Source organism: Salarias fasciatus (assembly GCF_902148845.1).
Source record: "Salarias fasciatus chromosome 7 unlocalized genomic scaffold, fSalaFa1.1 super_scaffold_4, whole genome shotgun sequence".
Lineage (NCBI taxonomy): Eukaryota > Metazoa > Chordata > Actinopteri > Blenniiformes > Blenniidae > Salarias > Salarias fasciatus.
In genome coordinates, this window is record NW_021941229.1 from 18,737,659 (window position 1) to 18,760,101 (window position 22,443).

The 22,443-nt window shown below is 39.4% G+C and overlaps 1 protein-coding gene across 1 annotated transcript in view; it reads right to left on the reverse strand.

The window, feature by feature from the left end:
* brinp1 (bone morphogenetic protein/retinoic acid inducible neural-specific 1) overlaps window positions 1–22,443 on the reverse strand; it is a 124,270-nt gene that overhangs the window by 26,111 nt on the left and 75,716 nt on the right. The window contains exon 5 of the mRNA XM_030085199.1: window positions 10,190–10,295. Coding sequence (XP_029941059.1) covers window positions 10,190–10,295 — 106 coding nt within the window. The remainder of the gene's footprint in view (window positions 1–10,189; window positions 10,296–22,443) is intronic.

Consider the following 22,443-nt stretch of genomic DNA (forward strand, 5'->3'; position numbering starts at 1 on the left):
AGATACTGAAAAACAAAAGTGTTTTCTAATTGGTTTCCTGCACCTATTTTCCGACAAAGTTTTGTGCTTGCATGTTTGCCTCAAGGTGCACTGGATGAAGTACAGAGGTCTGAAGTGCAAAAGGAAAAGCAGGGAAGAAAAAGGCATGATTAAAAGTTTAATTAGAGGAATGAAATGGAGTGGGTTTTTCTATTACTGCATTAGTCTAACTCATGAGGTCCTGCATACTAATATGTACCTTTTATTTAATTCATGAGCAAATTAACATTACTATTGCAGATGATGTTTTTAATGCATTTTAATAAGATAGACACGATGCAGCATGAGAAATATTCAGCAAAAATCAGGAATTAGTTTATTTAGCATTATCAAAATGTCTAAAATTACTGAAATGGATTAAGACTTAAACAGGAAAGTGGCTGAAGCAGAATTGGCAGACACAGTAAATGAGGTGAAAAAAGGATGGAATTCCAGGAAAAAATACTCCACTTATTAGAATATTACAAAACAGTGAAAGATGTGGCTCATTTTAGCAAATTACACATACTGGTTTTTTTTTTTTTGACACAACAAAAGAATCACAGAAGCAAACTGTTCATTCATTCACTCATTTATTCCTGGATACTCTCTGCAACACTCGTTTATTTACGTGTAGACAGCAGAGAAAAAAAATAATAACCCAAACCAAAACAGACTAAGTCAGAGCAGTTTCTTTCTGCATCCTTTATCCGTCCCACTGTGGTGTTAAGTAGCCGCTACGGTGCAACTAAACTTGGCAAATCTTACCTCTTCCTGTTTTCCAGTGAGCTTTTTGGTCAGAATTGACTTGATAAAGCATCAAGAGGCCTCCTTCAGTTGGAGAGTGCATTCAGACTGAAAGGTAACATTTTTATTGCAGGACTTTTCTGGGGTAAGGAAAAAAAAAAGAAGAACGGCTGCAGACTGATTTGGTGGAACAGAGCAGAGCAGAGATGCTGTTTCACAGCTTGGATGCAATCTTGTTATTTCAAATTCGCTGAATCAATATTTTTCCTTCCTGGAATCAAAACCACACATCATCTGGCTGGCATATTGTCGATGTCCTGAAAAAAACATGCATGTCCAAACAAGCCTGTCTCCTGGATGTGTTGTGCAAATACAACTCCGACAGAGAGGACGTCGCATAAAAAATACCACTGTGATCAGATTAAAGTTTATTGAAGTAAAATTACTTCTACTGGCTTAATACATGCAATTGTTACATTGCAAATGTGTTATGATTACTCTATGATTTACTTAAAAAAATTCTAATCAAGTCAGCTGTAACACTTGATTGTAAGTACATTTAATTTACCATTTTATATGATCAGATTTAAGCTGTCACAGCATTTAATTTAACTTTCAAGGACTTAGTTTGATGAAAGTAATTTGTGACAAATTGCTCATTTGCAGTTATAGTTTTAAAGATCTGAATTTCTCACTGAATTGAGGAAATCAAGCAGTTTGGAACAAGTGTGTATGGATGAATAATTCCAATAGAGCTGAATTTGTGCATAGAAAGAGTGTAAACACTTGGTTGATGTATTATTTTAAAGTTTGACTTCAACCATGAATTATTTCATAGACGCCCAGACTTTATTGATATGCATCATGCCATTGAATTCTAACAATAAAATCATGATATAATAATAAAATTATATCTATTGTTAGCTTTTCATATTTTCCCCAATTGTCAATACAAATAATAAATTCAAATTTTAACTAAATGATTATTTCTCATCGCATCCTCTTTCATCTCCACTGTATACATTGTCTTGATCACTTCAGATGAAGTGTATGTTTGTGAATAGGGTTGCCAACTCCCAGAGATTGAAATAAGGAACGCCTCTCGCGGGCAGCTGAAAGAAACTGGGTTTTTGGGGGGTCAAAAACGCATATCTAACAGCATTTTGCCACAGTTTTATTATTTACAGACTATAAAAACACATGAGGTTACTGCATCAGAGTTTCCCCTACATACACTTTACTTGGGCGGGCCGCCCAAATAGATTGACACCCGCCCAAGAAGATGAATGAAAAAAAAAAAACGCGCAGTCTGTCTCTCACACTGGGTGTCAGGCTCGCGCACCCCCGTGTGCTCTGATCTCTGGACACATAGCATGGAAGCATGCTAGTTTAGCCGCTACCGGCTACAGGCTAACAGCCTGCAGGGCTGCAGATTGATGCTGGTCGACCGTCCCGGACAGTAAAACTTATAATCAGCTCGATTGGCTGATTTTTCCTGCAGAAGCTCCTCATGCTGTTTTATTGAGCAGGCCGTATGTCCTGGTGTTGTGTTTGTTTATATCACGCTGCATGTGCAGCTCCGAGTCCTGCTCCGTGTTTTCTTCTCTATTTTGGAGTTGCTGTGTCAGAGTGACAGCGCCATCTGAAGGCCTGGCGGGTGAACTACATCATTTTGAGTCCCTGTTATGTTGCGTGGATGTAGATATTTCCTGAAGCGATGCTGTGTGGACAGGAAACTGAGGAGGAGATTGTAAACAAATAAGTTGGGCTCATTTGTAATTCAGGGACAGGTAGACATCCAGTTGTGTTCCATTCTCAGCTGCTCAAAACACCACATCACACTGGAAACATCTGGAACCACGGAACACTAATAATTTTCTTTCTAATTGTCTTCCAGTGATCGGATTTTCCCTAAAGCCCACAGAGAAGACATTTACATTAACAGCAGAGTTCTGTCGGATTTGGACGTCTGTTGCTGTGAAAGTTAGGATACATAGATAATGTTTTGTACCCTAATCTTGATAAATGTAATAGCATTTCAAGAAAATTGACCCCATTTAATGAGAAATAAAATAATAATAATGTTTGCACCACCTGAGCCCACAGTAAACTGTCATAAATTTAATCCAGTACAATAAAAAGCTGTGATTAAAATGCCCCCCCCCCCCCCCAGTAGATAATTATCGTCCATTTATGGTTATCGAGGTGAACTGCTCAATATTATCGTGATACTGATTTGAGGCCATATCACCCAGCTCTAGTAAATGATTTAAACCATAATGCATAAGAGCACAATGTGAATAATTTCAGTTAATTTTCTTGTGCTCTTTTGCATTATGGTTATGCAAGTTTTTTTCTCTTTTAGATCAAAACTGAACTGAGGAACAGGCTGCAAGGGGAGCATCTTGATGCATGCATGCGCATCAGCATAAATGGACCTGACCCCCGATCCTTTCCGTACCGAAAGGCATTGGAGATCTTTTTTACTAAACCAAGAAAAATACACTGCTTTGACACAAACTGTCAGCTTTGCAACTAGCTTTGCAAGTGGCTTTAAATGGCTATTTTTCCTTCATTTTTTTTATTTCGCTTTTCTTTTTGGTTCTGTTTATGTTAAAGCAGGCTTAAGATGTAGCTAGAATAAATAATACATGGTTCATAAACCAGTTTGACTAGGTTATTGTGAATGCACTTATCAAAGACCGCAATGTCCTCCTACACCACCCGGCCCACCACCACAAGTAAATTCTCAACCTAGGGGAAACACTGCTGCATCACACCTACAGTAGCAAGATTGTAATAACTCATGATCAGCTTGATCTGTTTGTATTTGAGGCCTACAGTGAGACAGTTATCATTCAAGTATCATCATCATCATGGACAGCAGCTCTCAGCCACTGCACCGGACGGTAGAGCAGCTCAGCAGCTCCTTCAGAGGAGACTGAGACCCTCAGTGCAGGAAGGAGCTACCACAGGTCTCTCATCCCCACCGCTGTCAGACTGTACAATTCTACTGTGTAGAATATGAGCAATAATCCTGGACATTATAATATCCTGTACCCCCCCCCCTTAAGAAATTCAGCGACACTTCATTATCCATTCACTCTGCTAAAGCATATTGTACATATTATATCATACTGTATAGTTATATATTGCATCATATATTGCATATTGTATTGTATATATTGTATATATTATATATTTCCTATTATATTTTTAAGATTCAGGTTGTACATACAGTTAAATCTTCATTGTCTTTAGCTTCTATTGTCCATCCTAGTATGATTTGCACTATAACTTGTTAATTATTGCACCATTCATTACTTTTGCACCCCGCTGTGGGTTCTATGAGCCGATACACCTGTACATTTCTCCACTGTGAGATTAATAAAGTCTTCTATTTCTATTCTATTCTATATTTATTGCTAAATGTGTAAAATAACATCAAACAGCTGCTGTCTCTTCTGGATTTTAACATGTTCCTTTTTTTATTTTCAACTAAAAAAGTGCAAAATCAAAACTGAAAAACCTTCTTAACAGAAAAACCAACAAGGTTCCGTTTCTAAACTGAAAACACTCCACAGTCTGCAGCAGCAGACACAAATCACTGAACTAAACATGATATATCTGATATGTAAACGGCACAAACTTACATGTCTCTGGAAGCCATGCTGCGCTGCTGTAATGTTTTGATTTCCTTCCTCCCATGCGCTCTGTGACCAAACTGACTACTGGCCAATGAGCTGCCGTAGCCTCCCAGGAACGGTCTTTTTTTGACCAATGAGAAAAGAGTGATTCTGTGTTGTCAAGCCAGCTCTGTCAGCTCATTGGTCACAGAACGTCAGAGAGCCGGTGAACAATTTACCGTAAGTTTACAAAAAAAAAGCGCAAGTTCCATTGCTCACGTTTTGACTCTCACAAAAATACGGAACAAAGTGCGTTCCTTTTCAGCTCAATACGGAACGCACACTTTTACATTCAAATACGGAACGATTCCGTTTTTCAAGGAACGGTTGGCAACTCTATTTGTGAACCATTTGTTACTTATAACTAGAAACACGCTTGAGCGCATATAAATAATGTACAGTGTTGCGGTGGTTAGCACTCTCTTGGTCATCTGAAACATTTCTAGATTTTCCGACATACTCCAATAAAAAAATATTCTACCTTTTCATTAATGCAAAAAAATTCAAAAACAAAACTATTCTATGTTAATTTCATCTCTAAACAGAATCTGTTTTTTTTCCACGAAAAAAATATCTTTAGCAAGAATTCCAGAAGCCCTCTGACCGAGTAACTCCTTTCAGTTTGCCTACAGTTTGCAAACACGCTTCTTATGAGGCACAATGATGCGATTCGCACTGCCAGCAAAGAGCTGTATGGGACTGTGCGATTCAAATCAGCCAGCTCAAAGTGTTATGAAAGAAAAAGAGAGTTCATGGAGAGGTTATTCATTCAGTCAAGCTAAGCCTCCCAACATGTCAAATGAAGCAGGAATACAAAAATAGTAAAAGGTAGAAAAAAAGCCTCACATTTTCAGAGCAAAACTGCAAAGCAAAAGAAAAAGCATAACTCATCCATATACAGCGTGTGAATATTAAACAATGTCGACAGTAAAGAGGGAGGTAATGCTGGCTTTGGGGTTGAAGAAAGCTGTAGCCAAGAGTCCACTGGCTTGACTCTCGCTGTGGACCGGTCACTACTGAGAGTCCCTGAGCAAAGCCCTTAACCCTTGGCGACTCAGGTTGCATCAGGAAGGACATCTGCTGTAAAACTTGTGCCAAATCAAAAAGCGGGCGATGCGATCTGCTGCGGCAACCCCAGAACAGAGCAGGAGAGAGACAAAGACAGACGCCACTCCATACTCTCCCTTTACTGAACTGTTTATTCAGTCCTGAATCCAAGGCTAAGACTCAGCCTGATGTGATGCTCTCTTTTCATATAATCTTAAATATTGAATTTATTTGCAGACAATTGCATTTATTCTCTCTCCCTAGAATGTGTTGTGTGCTGCTTTCCCCACAGAGAGGCTTCCGGATTTTGAAGTTGATCTGGACATATGGACGCTAACGCCTTAATAAGACTTCAAAGGATTCCGCTTCTGTGGTTTCCTTGATTGCCCTGTCAGCCCGTTGATTTGAAGCACCTGTCCTGCATGCCGCATACGACACCGAGAAAGATTTGTCGGGTTATTTTTATCATAACAAATGAGATTGCATCAGAGTTGAAAGTGTGCAGCTCTCCCTCTCCTCCGTTTGAAGTTTACCTGCGAGTCGCTCCCTCGTCACAACGGGCCGGCTGTGAATTTCTCTTCAGCACTTTATTGATTGAACTTGCAGAATATTCGACATAATGAGGTGGTTCAGAGCTGGTGGCTTTTGTTGCAAAAGTTTAAGAGCAAACAGATTTCCTACAAGAGAAGAGTGCCTTTTTACTATCCAATTATTGGCATCTTATCTGATTATGATCAACTTATTTCTACTGATGTTGATTGATTTGCGTGTTTTTCTTCTGATTGGTGCATATTTCTTATCCTCCACACCACCAACACAGGACTCCTCGTTTCAGGTTAAAATGCCAAAAGTTACAATTTTAGCTTAACAGTCTGTTCAAAGGTCAAAAGGCAGCTGTAAACGAGACACATGGTGGGCGTTCATTAGATGTGCTAAGGGCTGGCGGTGCTTATTAGAGGAGTGCTGGACACAGCCAGTGTCATCCTTCTCAAGGGACGGTCTGCGAGGCTCATTTACGGTGTTGTGTCAGAAAAAGGACAATGCTGTCAAAGCTCCTATTTTCTGTTTTTGACAGTGACTGTAAAGCCCAGTCGGGAGAAACAATAAATCTGTCAGCGAAAGTAAGTGTGCTTTGTGTTAATAAAATGCAATACAGCTGCTTTTGGAACAAACACCGGGTTCAGAGGTTGTTTCAAATGGTTGCACCATTGACTTCAGGCTTTTCAATTTTTTTTTTTTTTAAGTACTCTCAGATTAAAGCACAAAACATTTAAAAACATGCTCCTGAGACGGTCCGTCTCTATTTTCTGCCGTGGTGGGGGATGTATTTATCTGGCTTTCATTTTCATTTTATCTAAAAAGTAGTTCACCGTGAAACACTTTGTCAGTTCAAGCGAAGCCACAGCAGAATAGTTGGGAGCAATTGTAGCAGGGGACCTTTTATTTCCACGACTTTAATGCACAGTGTCAAGAGGAGCACCGGTGGTGTGTCTGCAGAATGCGACACGCTTGATGGTGTTGTGGGGTTGCGTGCGCCTCATCGCTGCGCTGATTGAGCTTTGGTTGCGGGCTGGCATCAATCATAACCACTCAAATCGCCTCCTCTCATCCCTTATTAAAAGCAATGTTCTCCTTTCTGTCAGGTTCTGACAGAGTAGTTATAGGAATAACTTATCAGCCTCCTCCAGCAGTGGAGACCAAGGCCACTTCCCTGTGTCGACTGTCCTCTCACAGATAATTCTTTGGTCATGCAAATGCATCTATGCTCTTTGCATACATATTTTAGTAGATTTACCCCCTCCACATGAGTAGTGAGTAAAAATAAACACTGAAGGGAAGCAGCTACTTCAGTCCATCACCTTATATGTATAAAAAAATAATAATAGATAGACCCTTTTTTTAAAATAACATTTTCCAGTATTTGTTAATTAGCTATGGCTGCATTTACATGGAAAGGGTACACAATGCCGTGCAGTTTAACAGCGGAATAAGTAATGCACCTCTCCTTACCCATGTTGAGTACAGCGGCTGTTATTCACTGTGTTCCACCTGTTTATTTTTAATGTGCCCTCCACCGCTGAGGCTGCTATCCATAAGGACTGTCCAGCAGGTTCTCCAAACAAAACAGCAAAACACATGGTCCGCACCCTCTTCACTGCACTTGTTTTAATGTCACGGCCCGAACAGGCGGATCATTTCAAATCACGATCTCTCACTCTGGCAGCTACCTGCAACATTCGGACTGAACAACAAGACAGCCTGTTTACGTCTCAGAGCAACGCTAATGTACATTTTGCTGACACAGCAATCTCACTAATAGTGCCTACACTACCTTCTATGACATTATTGATTTGATCCGTATTTCATTTTAATTGAGATATTAGGATGATTTATTGTTCTAAATCATACAATGATTATGAAAGATTGCATGTAGGAGTCATTTGCCACTCACCCTCCATAGATATATGGCCAGTGAGGACCGTCCAAGAATTTAAACATTCCTGCATCAGCATTTGTAATATTCATCATGCAAAAGATTAGCTGAACTGCATTTGATGATGTTTCCATGCATTTTGTATTCATGTTCTCCATGTAAATATATTGCATTTGGCCGATCAAAAGAGGCAATACTGTCCAAGACTGTTGAAAACAGATCATATTTCAATTTTAAGTGGTTACAACAGGATGGAGGTGCAGAAATCATATAAAAAAGCCTGCTGAAACTGAGTCCAAGAAGAGAAAGAGCACTGTTATTTGAAAGTACATGTTGCATGTTTGACTGCATCCTGACTGCATACACAAAAGTGTTTAATAACCTAAAGTATACTCAATACTCAATTATATACACTGAAATTAAACCATTGTGTTTGTTGACACAGAGGGAGAACGGCCCTATGGATGTATCCTAATATTTGAGCACATTTAAAAAGGAGAGAAAAGAGAAAGGCTTAGTGATCAAGAATATTAAGCAGCGGCGGCTTTTTACTGGCACTTCCCCATGAGAGTCAGAAAAATAACTGTGTTCAGAAACTGAATGAATTGGATGAGAGCAGTAGGCACAGAAATGAAGAATTAATCCTGCAAACACGTAGGCTCAAAGTAAACTGAAGTCTGAAACAGATGTGAAAGCATAGCTTCACAATTTGCATGTTTTGTTTCCCAGTAAACAGACACGCATTTTGCAAATGCACATGGTTAGTTTGATCTAAGAGGAACATGCAGCATCCACAGTTAAACCTGTAGTTGTGACAGAGTGGAGACTGCAGGGTGAATTAAACGACTGAATCTGATTATAAATGCATTGAAGCGGCGTAGATTTTTAAAGCTCTCCAGCGGCTGCATGCCTCTTCATGAGCTACGTGAAGCACCATCCCTTTGGAGAGCCCTGTAATTGTTAAAGAAGTCACACCATCAGCTGTCTTTCTAATTAATGACAAGAACGCTAACTGCTCTTAAGCAGGGACGCATTTTCAGGCAACCTGCCCTTCCTTTCATCGTTCTCTCAGACGCAGAACATATATGCATACAAAATCAAAATAATATATTAATGCAGACGTGTGAGTTTGAAGCCATTTGCAAAAAAAACCTTTTCTCGTCTATTGGGGCTATTATCAAGCCAAAAGAAAGAATCTTTTCCAGGCCTGTCATCTATCAATTGGGTAACAAAACAGGCTTCAAAGCACAAGGCTAATACATTTGGTGCTTGACAATAAAGCTTTTCCCAAAACCTATACTGCTTTGAGTAAGTGGCAGTGGAGGACTTAAAAGTGTTTCTTTGACAAACCACTTGGTTCTCTGATTTGAGAGGATGAGTAATGATTCCTTCAGAAAGGAAAGGGGGAGGTGTGCAGATTGAAAATAAGCCTCCTTGATTCTCAAACCAGTTTTAATAACCTGCGTAAAGTCAAAGAAATCAAAGAACCAATCGCTCCTCTCAAATACTTGACCACAGTTTTACCGTCTTTTATCATCCGCTTCCCCAGGGTGACGGTCGCTGCATGTGATTTCATCCTTATGGCTAATTATTACTTGTGTCAGTGTTTAAGACTGAAATATTTTGCTTAAAAGAACATAAGCACTAATGAGTAACAGTTGCTATTTGCATCCATTGATGCATGATCTGTGAGAAAAATGTGAGTAGACTCATTTTCACGTATGATGAAAGCCGAATGGAAATGAGTCATAAATGCATATTGAAGGGAAAAAAAAAATCCCCTCATAAATCACGGTCTGTCTCTCATATTTATATGAATAGCAATGCCAGTACAATGTCTTAATTGTCTAATTATACATTGCACCTGCATGGAGAGAGTACGAGTTTCTGCACTCACGAGTGATTAGCTTTGCACAGTTCAGGCAACTGTTGTGAATTTAGGCCTGCCTTTGATCAAAGCCGTAAGAAAGACTTAAGAACACAATCACATTAGAACACGAGCAGACATCTATAACCGGAAAATCGTATTGCAATCCCTAGAGGGAATTGGGGAGCAAATCTATCCCAATCCCAGTGCCAATTAAAAAATGCACTGACATTCAATTCTTCAGAAGCCACAAACCATTTCTCAAGTCTCTGCCATGTACGTCTACTGTGGGTCTCATTTAATTTGAACACCGAAAAATGGAGTTTGACCCCGTTGGCTCGAGCTGGCCAACATCCTGCAGATGCTTGTGGATGTACTTGATTTGTTTACCTTGCAGATGAAGTTTGCTTTCCGGGCTCTGGAGAAGGATTGAGCTGACTGAGTCCAGATTGTCATAGCTACTGCACCCCAGCGGCCCCGTCCGTGTCTCGGTCACCTGCAAGAGAATTAAGACTCAAATGAATCCTGCTATTCAGAGGAACATGCAAGTGCGAGCATGTGTGTGTGTGTGTGTGTGTCTAAATATCCGCGTGAACATGATGTCCCTGTTGAGGTGACATTTGCATGACTCGCTTTCAGTAATCAGTATAAGTTGTTTCCCCCCGGTTTTCTATTGTGATGTATATTAAAAAATGCAATGTCCTCGTGCAATAATCAGCCGTAACATCATGTGCTATTAGTCTGTAGACGCCTCTTCTACTCCGTATACGCAATCAACTGAAAAATGCTGTGTATGATGATAGAAAAGTATCCGAATCAACATCCCGCTCTCTGCAGCAGCATGTGTGTTGCACCGGACCATAAATGACCATCAATGAGCCTTGGCCGCTGATGACACCGACGCCAGCTCGCTGCTTTTCCTTCCTTAGAGCACTCTTGGTAAATACTGACCACTGCAGGCCGGGAACACTCCACAAGAGTCGCAGTTCAGGAGCCGCACTGACCCAGTCGTCTCGCAGTCTCAATTTGGCCCTTTTGAAATCCACTCAAATCCTTAAGCTTGTCGATTTTCTCTGCTTCTTACTCATCAGCTCTGAGAGGAAAATGTCTAATATAATCCACCCACTAAACATGGTCCCATGAGAAACAGATAATCGGTATTTTTCATTTCACCTTTGAGTGGTCACAATGTTATAACTGATCAATGTAAATGTAGCACATATTAGATCGATTCTCTTTGTAAAGGACAAAAGAGTATATATAGCATGCAAATTGCACTAGATTTATATGAGGGATAGATTTCTACAGAAGAAAATTACTGTACAATTTCCTATAAGGTAAGAATTGGTGGATTTAATTGTCAGAAGTATTAATAGTATTTTCAAACAATGAATCAAAACCAACAGTGTTTTATTGCATTGATAAGTGACTTGTTCAGCTTTTTTTTTTTTTTTTTTTTTTTTTGCAAGGACATCATTTCTTCCAGAGGGATTTTAACAAGAGGAGAAAAATTAGTGGACGATTTCTTTTGAACTGTGCACTTGTTCTCTTCCAAACAATACAGCCGTGAGAGTCGACTAGTGGTTCTTGTTGCCCCCCCCGAAACCACTGTCAAAAGAAATAATGATGCTATTCAGATGTGAAGAGCCCACTTTAAAATATACAGTTTCCACATCTGAGACCTTGAAGAGAAGAGGGAGTGCTTGAAAAGAAGAAGAGAGACGCCTTTTGCCTATGGTCATTAACCTCTTCCAGCAGTTCTTAAAAGTGGTTTCAGAGGGCAGCAAGAAGCAAAAATGAAAGCATCCACAGCAAAGACGGATAAAAAGGAGGAAACTAGATGGATCCCATGTTGATCTCAAGTATTTTGTTTGTTTTGCCTTTTGCAGTTTTTTTTTTTAAACCACAAAACTTTCCTGACAGAAAATGAAGACTAATGAAATTAAAGTTGTTAGGCAGATGATAACGCTTATGGGACTTCAACTTCTAGTAGAGATAAAGGGGTTTTTGGCTACTTTGGGACACTGCAAGTTGTTCAGTCCTCTTAGAAAGTCACAGTCTTGCAATCACAGTAATTGATGCAAAACATTTCCCTCATGTTTTGTGTTAAGTGGGGAGAACCAGCCTTCTAACAAAGAAACAGTCTTTCTGCAAAGCTCCAGAAAATGGTCTAATTACAATAACTGGGCTGAAACAGATGACTGTAATGAAAGCTTAGTTTTTAACCTCCATTAAAAAAAAAATGATGCTTAAAGTTCCAGTAAGCAGTGCTGGTTAACTAAGGCCTGGTGTTCCAACCTGTTCTGCTGAGACAAGACACAGCACTTGTTCACCGATGTATGAGCAGCGTGACAGAATCCGGTAACAGCTTTATTTAGGCCTCAGCTAAACATGGCGATTATGTACTAAGATTCTGAACAAATTGTGCTCCATGGCAGACTGTCCATGCTCATTTTACAAGTGATCTCCATGAGAACCACCATGTGCAAACAGTTGTGTTAAATGAGAGAATTTATCAGATTGAGAAAAAAAATATGAAAGACTTAAAACAGAGTAAACAGAAACTATCTTATAATAAAGTCTGGAAAAAATTTTCATTTCTGAGCTGACTGTTTCTCCTTCGCAAATGTGTGAAGTTTCATATTCCTTCTGATCGACATCTGAAAGAATTAAGCTGCTTTCACACCGGGACAGTCCGGGACTTCATTTGGTTTGGTTCGGTTTCACTGCGATTTGTCAAAACGGACCAAACCACCTGAACATCATCCTGCTTTTACAACAGCTGTTCATTTGGGGGCACTGTTGATCAAAATGATGATCAAAATGATCAACACTGATCAGAAAGGCAATAAAGCGTCATGAAGAAGAAACCCAACTCATTGATTGGTCCAGACTTAAAGCAAAGTTGCGCCCAGCAGCCAGGCAGCGGCTGGCAAACCTGCACTTCCTCCCCACTCCAGATGTGTCCACATGACACTTGCTTCTTCAGATTTGCACCGTTGGCTTAATTTGTGTACTACCCAAAATGCAGTGCGCTTTACAGCATGTCTACCTCATTGTGTCAGTTCGAAAGTCCACTTGCAAGTGAACCCAGACCCACATTTTCAAAGGAAACTGGCGCTTCTTGTTTGATCTAAATCGGAGTTCAAGGAAGCTTTCACACATTCCCAAATGAAGCGGAGGTGTGTTTCCCAGAAAGTCCCTGAAGTGAACTTTGCTCCAGATCAAACAGGGCTGGGGTGATCATCATGGGGTGTTTGCTTCTTTGTTTGTTTGGTTTTTTTTTTTGGCATTTTTGAGAACAATATAAAGTATTAGAGAATAACATCAAAAAGACCAAACCTCAAGCAGATCAGGCCCACTAAGTTCAGTTTCTCAAAGTTTTTATTCAGTTTTTGACAAAAATTGGCCGTTGTTTGTCTAAAAATGATTTAGATGGCACTTGATTGATGGATACAGTAAGTTTGATGAACATATTTCACACTGTGAGCTATTTTCATCAAACTTACTGTATCAATTTGGCTTGCTCCCTTATGTCCATATTCAATTATTTTTAGCAAAAAATCTACCACACCTAACATTTTTAGTTAAGAATTAATTCAAATTCGCACTATCAAATGAAAAAAAAAATCATGTATAAAGTCAGCTTGATATAATTCTAATTGTCATGCAGTGATAACTGTGAACTGACTGAACTCAGGTTCAGGATGGAGTCGAAGCCTAATGCCCCGAGAGCATCACCTGTTGGAAGCAGCTCTTTGAAAACTACAAAACTGGCCCAGCTCGTTTTAGAGGAGACCATAAAACAAGCTGAGAGCCAAGTTGGGGTTGAAGTCTTGAAAAAGGGCCTCACATCTTTAGTCACATTGAACCTGACATCACAAGAAAGATGAATTTGTCTGAGCGTCAACCACCACATGCAGCCTCAGTAACTTCTCTCCTCAACACCTGCGTGAGTGTGAATCAGTGTGTATGTGGTCCACACTGCAATAAAGTTGGAGGGCTCTAAATCTGCTCCCTTGCTCCCATTATGGGTTCTGTACTGCTTGCAGGGACGAAGAAACAATCCCTCATAACATAAATCGTTGTATTTGAAGTCGAGGACACAATTTAAACCTTGACTTGAAGTTTGAAGCGATTGAAAAAAATGAATGTAAGTCAATCTAATCTTAATTTCATGAAAACAAGACTGAAGCAAGTGTGAGATTTTTCAATGTAAGTATGTTAAAATGTGAGACTTTTCTAAGGGGGAGATCAGGTTAAGATCACATTCAGGACAACCCAAGCAGCAGTTAAAATGTAGTCAGCAGAAAATGAATATTAGTCAGTGCAACGTCGCTGAAAGGCATGACAACACAACATTGTGTGTGATTGACAGTGGGATCCCAGTTTTTCTGCCGTTAATGTTGATACTGTACCAGATGGTGGGCTGACAAGCAAGAAATTAGACAGATGTATATCTTACCCTTGGCATCAGGCTGTCGGGAGGGGTGGTGGGCTCGGCAAATGAGAGGAGGTGGGATGGTGCAAAATAGAAAGACAGACATGGGCCGACTCGGTAGCGGAGCTATATACAGTAATCTTACTGTTTAATCAGTAAGCTTGAGAATAAATCTGGCAGCATTAATTTAGAATATCTTAGGGCACCCGACAGAGCTGCTTACATTTCTGAATCACTTATACGTTTACCGAATGTCTGATCAGTCTCAACTGAATCTATATTTGTGTTATTTCTGCATGAAATAACTGCCAGCGTGTGTCATCTGCAAGTTATTTCAATCTTCTGGTGAAATAAAGTAAATCATGACTGAAAATGAATAATGATTCTTATGTTTATGAACTTCATATCATCACAAAGTTTCTAATCGATCCGCACCTCGCTGATGTTTGCTTGTCTGTTTGTTTACCTTGTTATACAAGCTATTAAAACAGTTGAGTAAGTGCAGCATCACTGTGTTGTTAGATTAAAAATAAATAAATACCCCGAGCCTGATATTAGAATGCAATCCAGATTAGATAGAATAACATATTCAAAAAGACCACGGATGAAAGATTCAAACACCCATTCATGCATCTTCTGTACTGCTGTGACACTGGATCTGGTCCCAGCTATAAGAAGGTGAAAGCAGAGCACATCCTGGGCAGTTCAGTCACTTTTTCACATCACAGGAAGCCAGATAAATAATCGCATATCTCATAAAGTATGTATAATTTGTATAAATGACACTCAGCTCATGACTGTAATTAAATCTTAGGTATTGTTGCCATATTTCTGCTTTTTGTTTTCACATCACAAACCAGGAAGTTTCTGTGAAAGTATAAATCCTCCCCCTTCTCCCATCCTTAATCCAGACTGTGAGCTTGAGCCTTGTTATCCCCTTTCCCACCAACGCTGCTTGAACTCCCATGCCGTGAGTGTTCGTTGCAGGCCCGATTTGAAGCAGCATTCTTTGTTACTTACAATGGTTTAATCTGAAATGTCTGCTAATTCTTTCTATATATCCCAGATTTGCACTGAAGCTCACTTTATAATGCCAATTTGTTTACAATACAATTCGAATAAATTCAGTTTTAAGCATGTTTTTCAGAAAGTAATACCCTCTGGATCATGATTTCTAATCAAAAATTGAACTGAAGAGAGAAGAAAGGAAAGAAAAAAGTGTTCCCCTGACCTTCACGTTTTTTGCGTTTCTTTTTTTCCCCCCATGGCAGAAGCAACTCACAACACACTGCTGCCACAGACAAGCATGTCTGCTCAATATCTTTCACTGAAAACTGTCTGTGACACATTAATGATCATGTCATTGCTGTTCTCATCTACCTGGTCAACAGCTTCCCAGCAGACTCCGCTCTGTATTATCTTGTAGCCAGACATCAGGCTTTAAAATGCACCACACGGACTGGCACACAGTGCGTGTGCAGATTGATTACAGAACTAGACTTGCCAATCACACTCCACCATCTTGATGGCTGCTGACGGTGCTCTTTTTCCTTCCTTTTGTTGTGCTTATCGCTGAATGAATTACCTCCCTCAAAAGGTTGCGTTGCATGATCCATGGTGGCTGAGCAAAGTGAATATCTGTCCTCTGTCACCTACAAACAACTTCTCAGGTGGCGTGGGCGGAAACAGCGTGAGCACGCCGAGAGCACATTTAGATTAGTCGTCGCGCACAAAGGCGCGCACACAAACACGGGACGTCTGCAGCCTGTTTACCGCGCAGTTATTTTTCTCCAAGAATCATCTTTTGAAATTAAGAGCAGACCATGCCCAGCTTTATGGATTAGAGACTGACCCTTGTAATCTGAATGACCTTAGGAAAGCCGTGCGCAGTACTTGTCAGGCTCTGTCTTTTCCTCCTCGCCAGCATACAGCATAAGAGTGCTGTGCACCAGATTATGAAAATGGAGTATAACGTAATAAAAATACAAGGAGCAATCAAAGGACTGAAGTGGGCCGAGGGGGACTTAGAGGATTTGGATTATCAAGCGGAACACAACAGAGGAATCCCACTGGGCCCGGACTGTATCACAGCCCACAGTCAGAAACCACAGTTCTGGAACATCCTCTCTAATTGTCATCTTCCATCAAGAAAATCATCTAACCAAGTAAATAAGAAATGATGCACATGAGATACCAAATTCTTCTGTTTCTGTAGGCATCCAATTGTGTATGAACTATTCCCTCAGCAACTACGGCAGAGCTAAGTTTATCTTGTCTATGCAAACTTCTTTATATTTTCAAAATGCAAAAATTCATCCCGGTGACACACATACAATGCGGCTGCAGTCCATCAGCTGTGTGTAGGAGGCTGTTTTTGTGCCAGATGTAAAATATGTGTGTGTGTGTGTGCGCATTTGTGAGTGGTGAGACTTATTTATACTGCTTCTTCCTTTTCATATTAAAATGAACCTTATATATGCTTGTCTCTGCCTGTTACATGCATAATGAGCGGATATGCATAGCAGCCAAATATGTTGACCTTAAATGCATTTGAAAATGTTCTCAAGACATGCACTTCAACATTCTAAATATTATTAAATTACTTACAGTTTGACTTTTTCTGACCTTATGTGGGACTGGGCTACCTGACCTATTTTGATGAGATCCCTGTAACAGTTATCATACTGTATTTGTTTATCTGGTGGTTGCTACCAGATGGCCCTGTGTTTGTGTAACTGACCTCTCTAATGCAGATGCCTTTGAGGAAAGCACCAATTAAAAATCCCATTAGGACTTAAAATGTCTTAAACACAAACAAAAATGTCCAGCGGCAAACATTGGAGGCAAAGTTCAGTTCACACTAATCAATGCAAATACTCTTATGGAGAGTAAATAAAAGAGACTCTATATTCTGGAGCACTGGTAATTAGCACTGCAGAGAAGGCTTTGTTATTAGAAGTGTGTTTGCTTCGGTTTCCCGAGCCAAAGTAGAAACTGTATTAAAAAAGTAATAATATGAATATTATAATAGTTTTAAACGCTCAAACTTTAATCCATTCTCAACTAACAGTGTTTAATTAAGTGTAGTTTGCCAGAAATACTTTGTGTGAATTATATTCCTGTGCCTGTATAAATATGAACAATTGCACAAAAAAAAAGGACTCTCGAGTTTTAATTGATTTTTGTATTGTATGAATCAAAATCAAAAACCTTTCGATCCCTAACCTTAATCATTGTTAGTTTTACATTTGAACTGCAGCTCTCACATTCACATTGGCGAGCTGTCAGCCTTTAGTGTATATTGACTCTCTCGGTGTGCAATAATCCACTTTTCAACTAAATTCATTAATATTATCACACCATATGGGGCTCAGTCATTATATCCATCTTGCCTGTAAGTAGTGGCGGGCAGAAGAAGTGAGTTCCGATCTCCCGCTTCCTAACTGAGACACATGTGCCGTCTGAAACCTGACATCACGCTATGTGTCTATGTTCTATCTTAACTTGAAAGCCCAAAGGAGAATTAAAAGATGGTTTGAAGCTCCCTGAGACTAGATAAAACGCAGGATGAAGGCAATGCGAGGGGTGGCTGCAACATGGAGGAATACTTTAAGGTTCAACTGTCTTCATTACACATCTCCTCTGCAGAGCCTTCCTAATCTGCCCATCACCTGCCATTTTCTTAATGACTTTCTATTTATGGCTCCATAGAAATCAAGAGACTTGCTCCTCAGTAATTCTCAAGCCTGGTAACGGAGGCTCTCCGAGGACGGTTTTTTTTTTTTTCCTGCCTCGTTCATATCATATTACGTGTGGCTACAGTATTCCTGTAAGTCACATTGAAGGGAAGGGACGACCGTCTTTTCACGTTTAGCTGTGCGTTTCACTCGAACGTCTATAACTCTCTTCCTGTGAATATTAAAACACCTGGAAGACTCAAATGAAAAAGTCATGGTACTCGTTAGACTTAAGTGATACTGAGAAAAATGATCAACTTTGGGGGCATGTCTAATTATAACCGTGTCACCCTCAAGTGTTGTAAATCAAGCAATGCTGAATATAAATTCTGTCGCGTTTGCTTGTGGCAAATGCAAATTAGATGTAAACTGCTCCAAACTTGGTTCCTGCAGTCAACCGAAATCTGGGTCAGGCTGTGTACACGTTAACGTTTCTCTTACCTCACACGTGGCTCACATGACGAGACCGTGAAACGATAAATAGGATTGCATGACGGCGGCTGGAACAGCACGCACGGCACTGCAGCATCATCAGGAAATATGCATATTGATTGCTGGTGTAAATCTGCCCACATTAACTGTATGGATAGGTGACCTTGTGAGGGATGCAGTAAGCATAGCCCCACTCCCCTCATCCCCTCGTAGGAATGCACACTTGCACACTTCATGCATGGATGAATATGGAGTACACACGCCACAGTCGGCCCGCTCTGTCATCTGCGCACGGGCGTGATCGCATGCAAGCGCGCGTACACACAGTCAAATCCTCATCACAGTTTTTTTTTTCCAGCATAATCACACGTTTCTGCAGGAAGACACTCACTCGTAAAATTGACATTTTCTTTCCATTAAAACACTCCATTGGGTATCTTATTTTCATTCCTAAATGACCCTCCCTCCCCATGGGAGTCCTAGCTTGCAGCAATCAAGTTCAGTCACACAAAGACAAACAGCCATATGTCATTTATTTCTATCAGCAAGGTGTGATATTGTTCGCAGTGGGAGGAAGCTCCTCTTTCAGCGGACGTGTGCATACACCAATCAACCGCCCGCCTGATACTGCATAGGCTACAAATGAACCATTAAAACCGCTCGGACTTGTCAAAGATTGAACTCCACAAGACAAAAAAAAGGTGCTTTCAGGCAATGACTTATCATACAAGCTTAACTTTCACTCCCTCTGATGCATTGAGTTGAGTCGTCTCTTTTTTAATGAACTTGCTTTGAAATTAAATTCAGAAATAAATCTAAACTAAAGTGCGACCATCATGTTTATTTTGTTTTTTTGGTTTTTCCAGCACATACATCAGAAGCCTGGACAAGTGAGTTCTGAGAATCTGTATGCCTGTGTGTCTGTGTGTGCATACACAAGTACAATGTACAATGTGCGCGTGTGTTTTCAAGGACAGAAACAATGTACAGCAGAAACCCTCCACACTGCACAGCCTCATTACACTGTAACCTCAGGCCAGCTGACGCAGTACTCCAAAGCTACTCGAGTACACATGTATGTTTTCATGCTGGCAACATTTGTTTGCGTTTGCTATGATTCCCCACCGGGGAATTAAAAAAAAAAAAAAAAAAAAAAAAGCACAATTATAGTGAAGATTACTTTGTTCCTCTTACCTTCCATAATGGTATTTAATTTTTAATTACTTCTTGCTTGTTGTCACACAGCTGTGGTTCGTTGACAGGAGACTGGATATTGCGCTCATTTTTATAAAAGTGAAAATATGTGTGGATTTTAGCCAGTGTTTTGGATGTCACCAGGAATTTTTTTAATCACACAGAACTTTCATGAATTCAGCTAAGCTGGTGCATATGAAAAACATTAAGCAGGGTGATATTGTCTGCAAAGAAGACAGAGATAGACCCCCACCCCTGCTGGTCAAACTGATCTCATGCGAATCTTTCCCTCTTGCTGAATTTGATTCAACAATTAAATAAGAGCTTCTCAGGGGCCAATTTTCTATGCATGCGTAACAGCAATTCAATAATATGTTTTCAGTATTCCAACCACTGCAGCTCACACAGCGTGTGCAACCTGTAGGAGTCCAATAACAATCAAACAATTGTTTGTATTTCTCATAGATGAAGAAAAGAGGAAACTGTGTTTGTAATGAGGAAGCTTTGCATTAGCGTCTGCACAGATGTCTGATGTCGTCAAAGACTGATTGTAATATATCCTGCTGGCTGTCCTGATGTTCACATACTGTTCTCCCGCCTCATTAGTAGGCTGATAATGACACAGTTAATCAAGTACAGCTTAGGAAACGCTCCGCATACATTTTCCTTTTTTAAAAATACTACATTTTTTAGTGTAAAAATATGTTGGTTTCGCTGTGGATCATATTAGTTCCAGGAAATCATTAGAGGTCACTGTACTTTAAGACTGGTTGCACAACACTCCAGGGTTGTGTTGCAAATTTCAGACTCCAAGTTGTGCTTGTGATTTAGTAACATTTAATAAAAGCATTGGAACGGGCAGGTTAATGTTTTTCCAAAAATACATTTGGTCTCATATATACTTTATATGATAATGTGATCTATCATAGGAATATGTTTCGAGATATTTAGGCAAAGAGCCAAAAGGACGTTGATGGCAGACCACTCGGGAAGCTTAGCTGAAGAGAAGGGGCACCTTCCAGCTTGTCTCTGACATCTGCACAGCAATCAGCCATCTTGGCGTGATTCTTCATTTCCCTGGAGAATCAAGCAACTCTCTCTCTCTAGATTATTTAGCATATTGTTATTGTTTTGTTCTAATTCTATATTCTATCACAAGGCTTTTGTACCATATATACAGGATTTGGCAAATCATCTATTGCATTATGTTACTGACATAAGGGAGAGCCTCGACAGTGCTTGATGCAGTGTTTTCTTTAGTAAAATCTTTACTGTCTTCTTAAACCCTTTTTCTAATTGATCTCCTGAGAACATGGATATAAAAAACCTTAAAGTACCATTTAGTCTGGTTTGCCTTTTATTAAATGCTAAATATATATTTAGCTTCATTTATGCTTATTTATTCTTCCAGCAAGAGATGCTAAATATTTCCCCATATTTTTGAAACAATAATCCTAAATTCTACTTTATTTGCTTGTACCATAAAATAAAATGCAAATACACAAACACTTAAAGGCTACAAAAAAGATATTAGATTTTAGAGCGTAGATGAATCACACTACTCTAGAGAAGGCTTTTGGCCAAGTATAAAGTATGCATCATCGCATGGAAAAAATGAAAGCTGAGTTTTGCAGTTAAATCACATCAGCTTATTTATATTGCGAATTTAGTCCACTGCAGCAGTATGTTCCAAGACGAAGAAAACATCAGTAATTATAAATACTTTAAAGTTCAAAAGGTCTGACCACTGAGTTTATTACATGTCATAATACATGACATTACTGGTTATAATAAAATCAACAGAAGATGTTTTCTATATTCATATATATATATATATATATATATATATATATATATATATATATATGTGTGTGTGTGTGTGTGTGTGTGTGTGTGTGTGTGTGTGTGTCTGTGTATTTATGAAGATGTACATATTTCAATATATGTAGAGTCTACAAATGCTGTACTGTTACAGTGTGTTTGCATTAGTCCATCTGCATGCATATGTGTATTAATTATTGAGCAACCATTTCCATAAATTTGAATTTTAAGAGATCATATAAAAACCTGAAATTGCCTTCTTTTTCTATTTTTTATGATCAAATCTGCCAATAACAGCTCTAAATATAATAAGCATACACTATTATACAGAGGGTAATTATTATAAATAACTTAGGTACATTCAGAAATAACATTTCGTGTCTATGGGTTAATTTCTGTGCATGTAGACAAACTATTGGACAGGTGGTGAGTGAGGCGAATGAAGGAAAGAAGAAATTCCTCAAAGGTCAAATTTTGCTTTGCTTTACAAAATAGTCCAGCGGACCTGACGTCCCACCTGTCCAACTTGCAGGCAGGAAAATGTCTGAAGCATTTCTGCTGTATCGACACGTGTTTTTCATCCTGATTCTAAGTTTGCACTCCAAAGCAGGTCTCACAGCCATACTGAATCAATATTGGAGGAGCAAAACCCTTGTTCTCTGTGTTTATAGATCTCATGCCTTCTGATGGACTTTGCTTCCTCTGCACATTCTGATCATTGTTTGTCTGCAGCCGACGTGACCTGGAAGCTGCATTTATGCTGCTTTTATTTATGCCAGAAACAGAATACAGTACAGTAGCCTGTGGTCTAAAGAGCATCATAAAAATTCTAAAAAAAATTAAAAACATTAAATGCACTTTTGTGTTTCTTCTGAAACATTTGTTGTCTTAAACATTTTAACATAATTTCACATATTTAAGATTCAGGCCTTGTTTATATGTTAGCTCAATTAAAAACACATTGCTTTTGTGTTTTCCCTTCAGAAAACCTTTACTTTTACATGGCAACATTTTGAAAA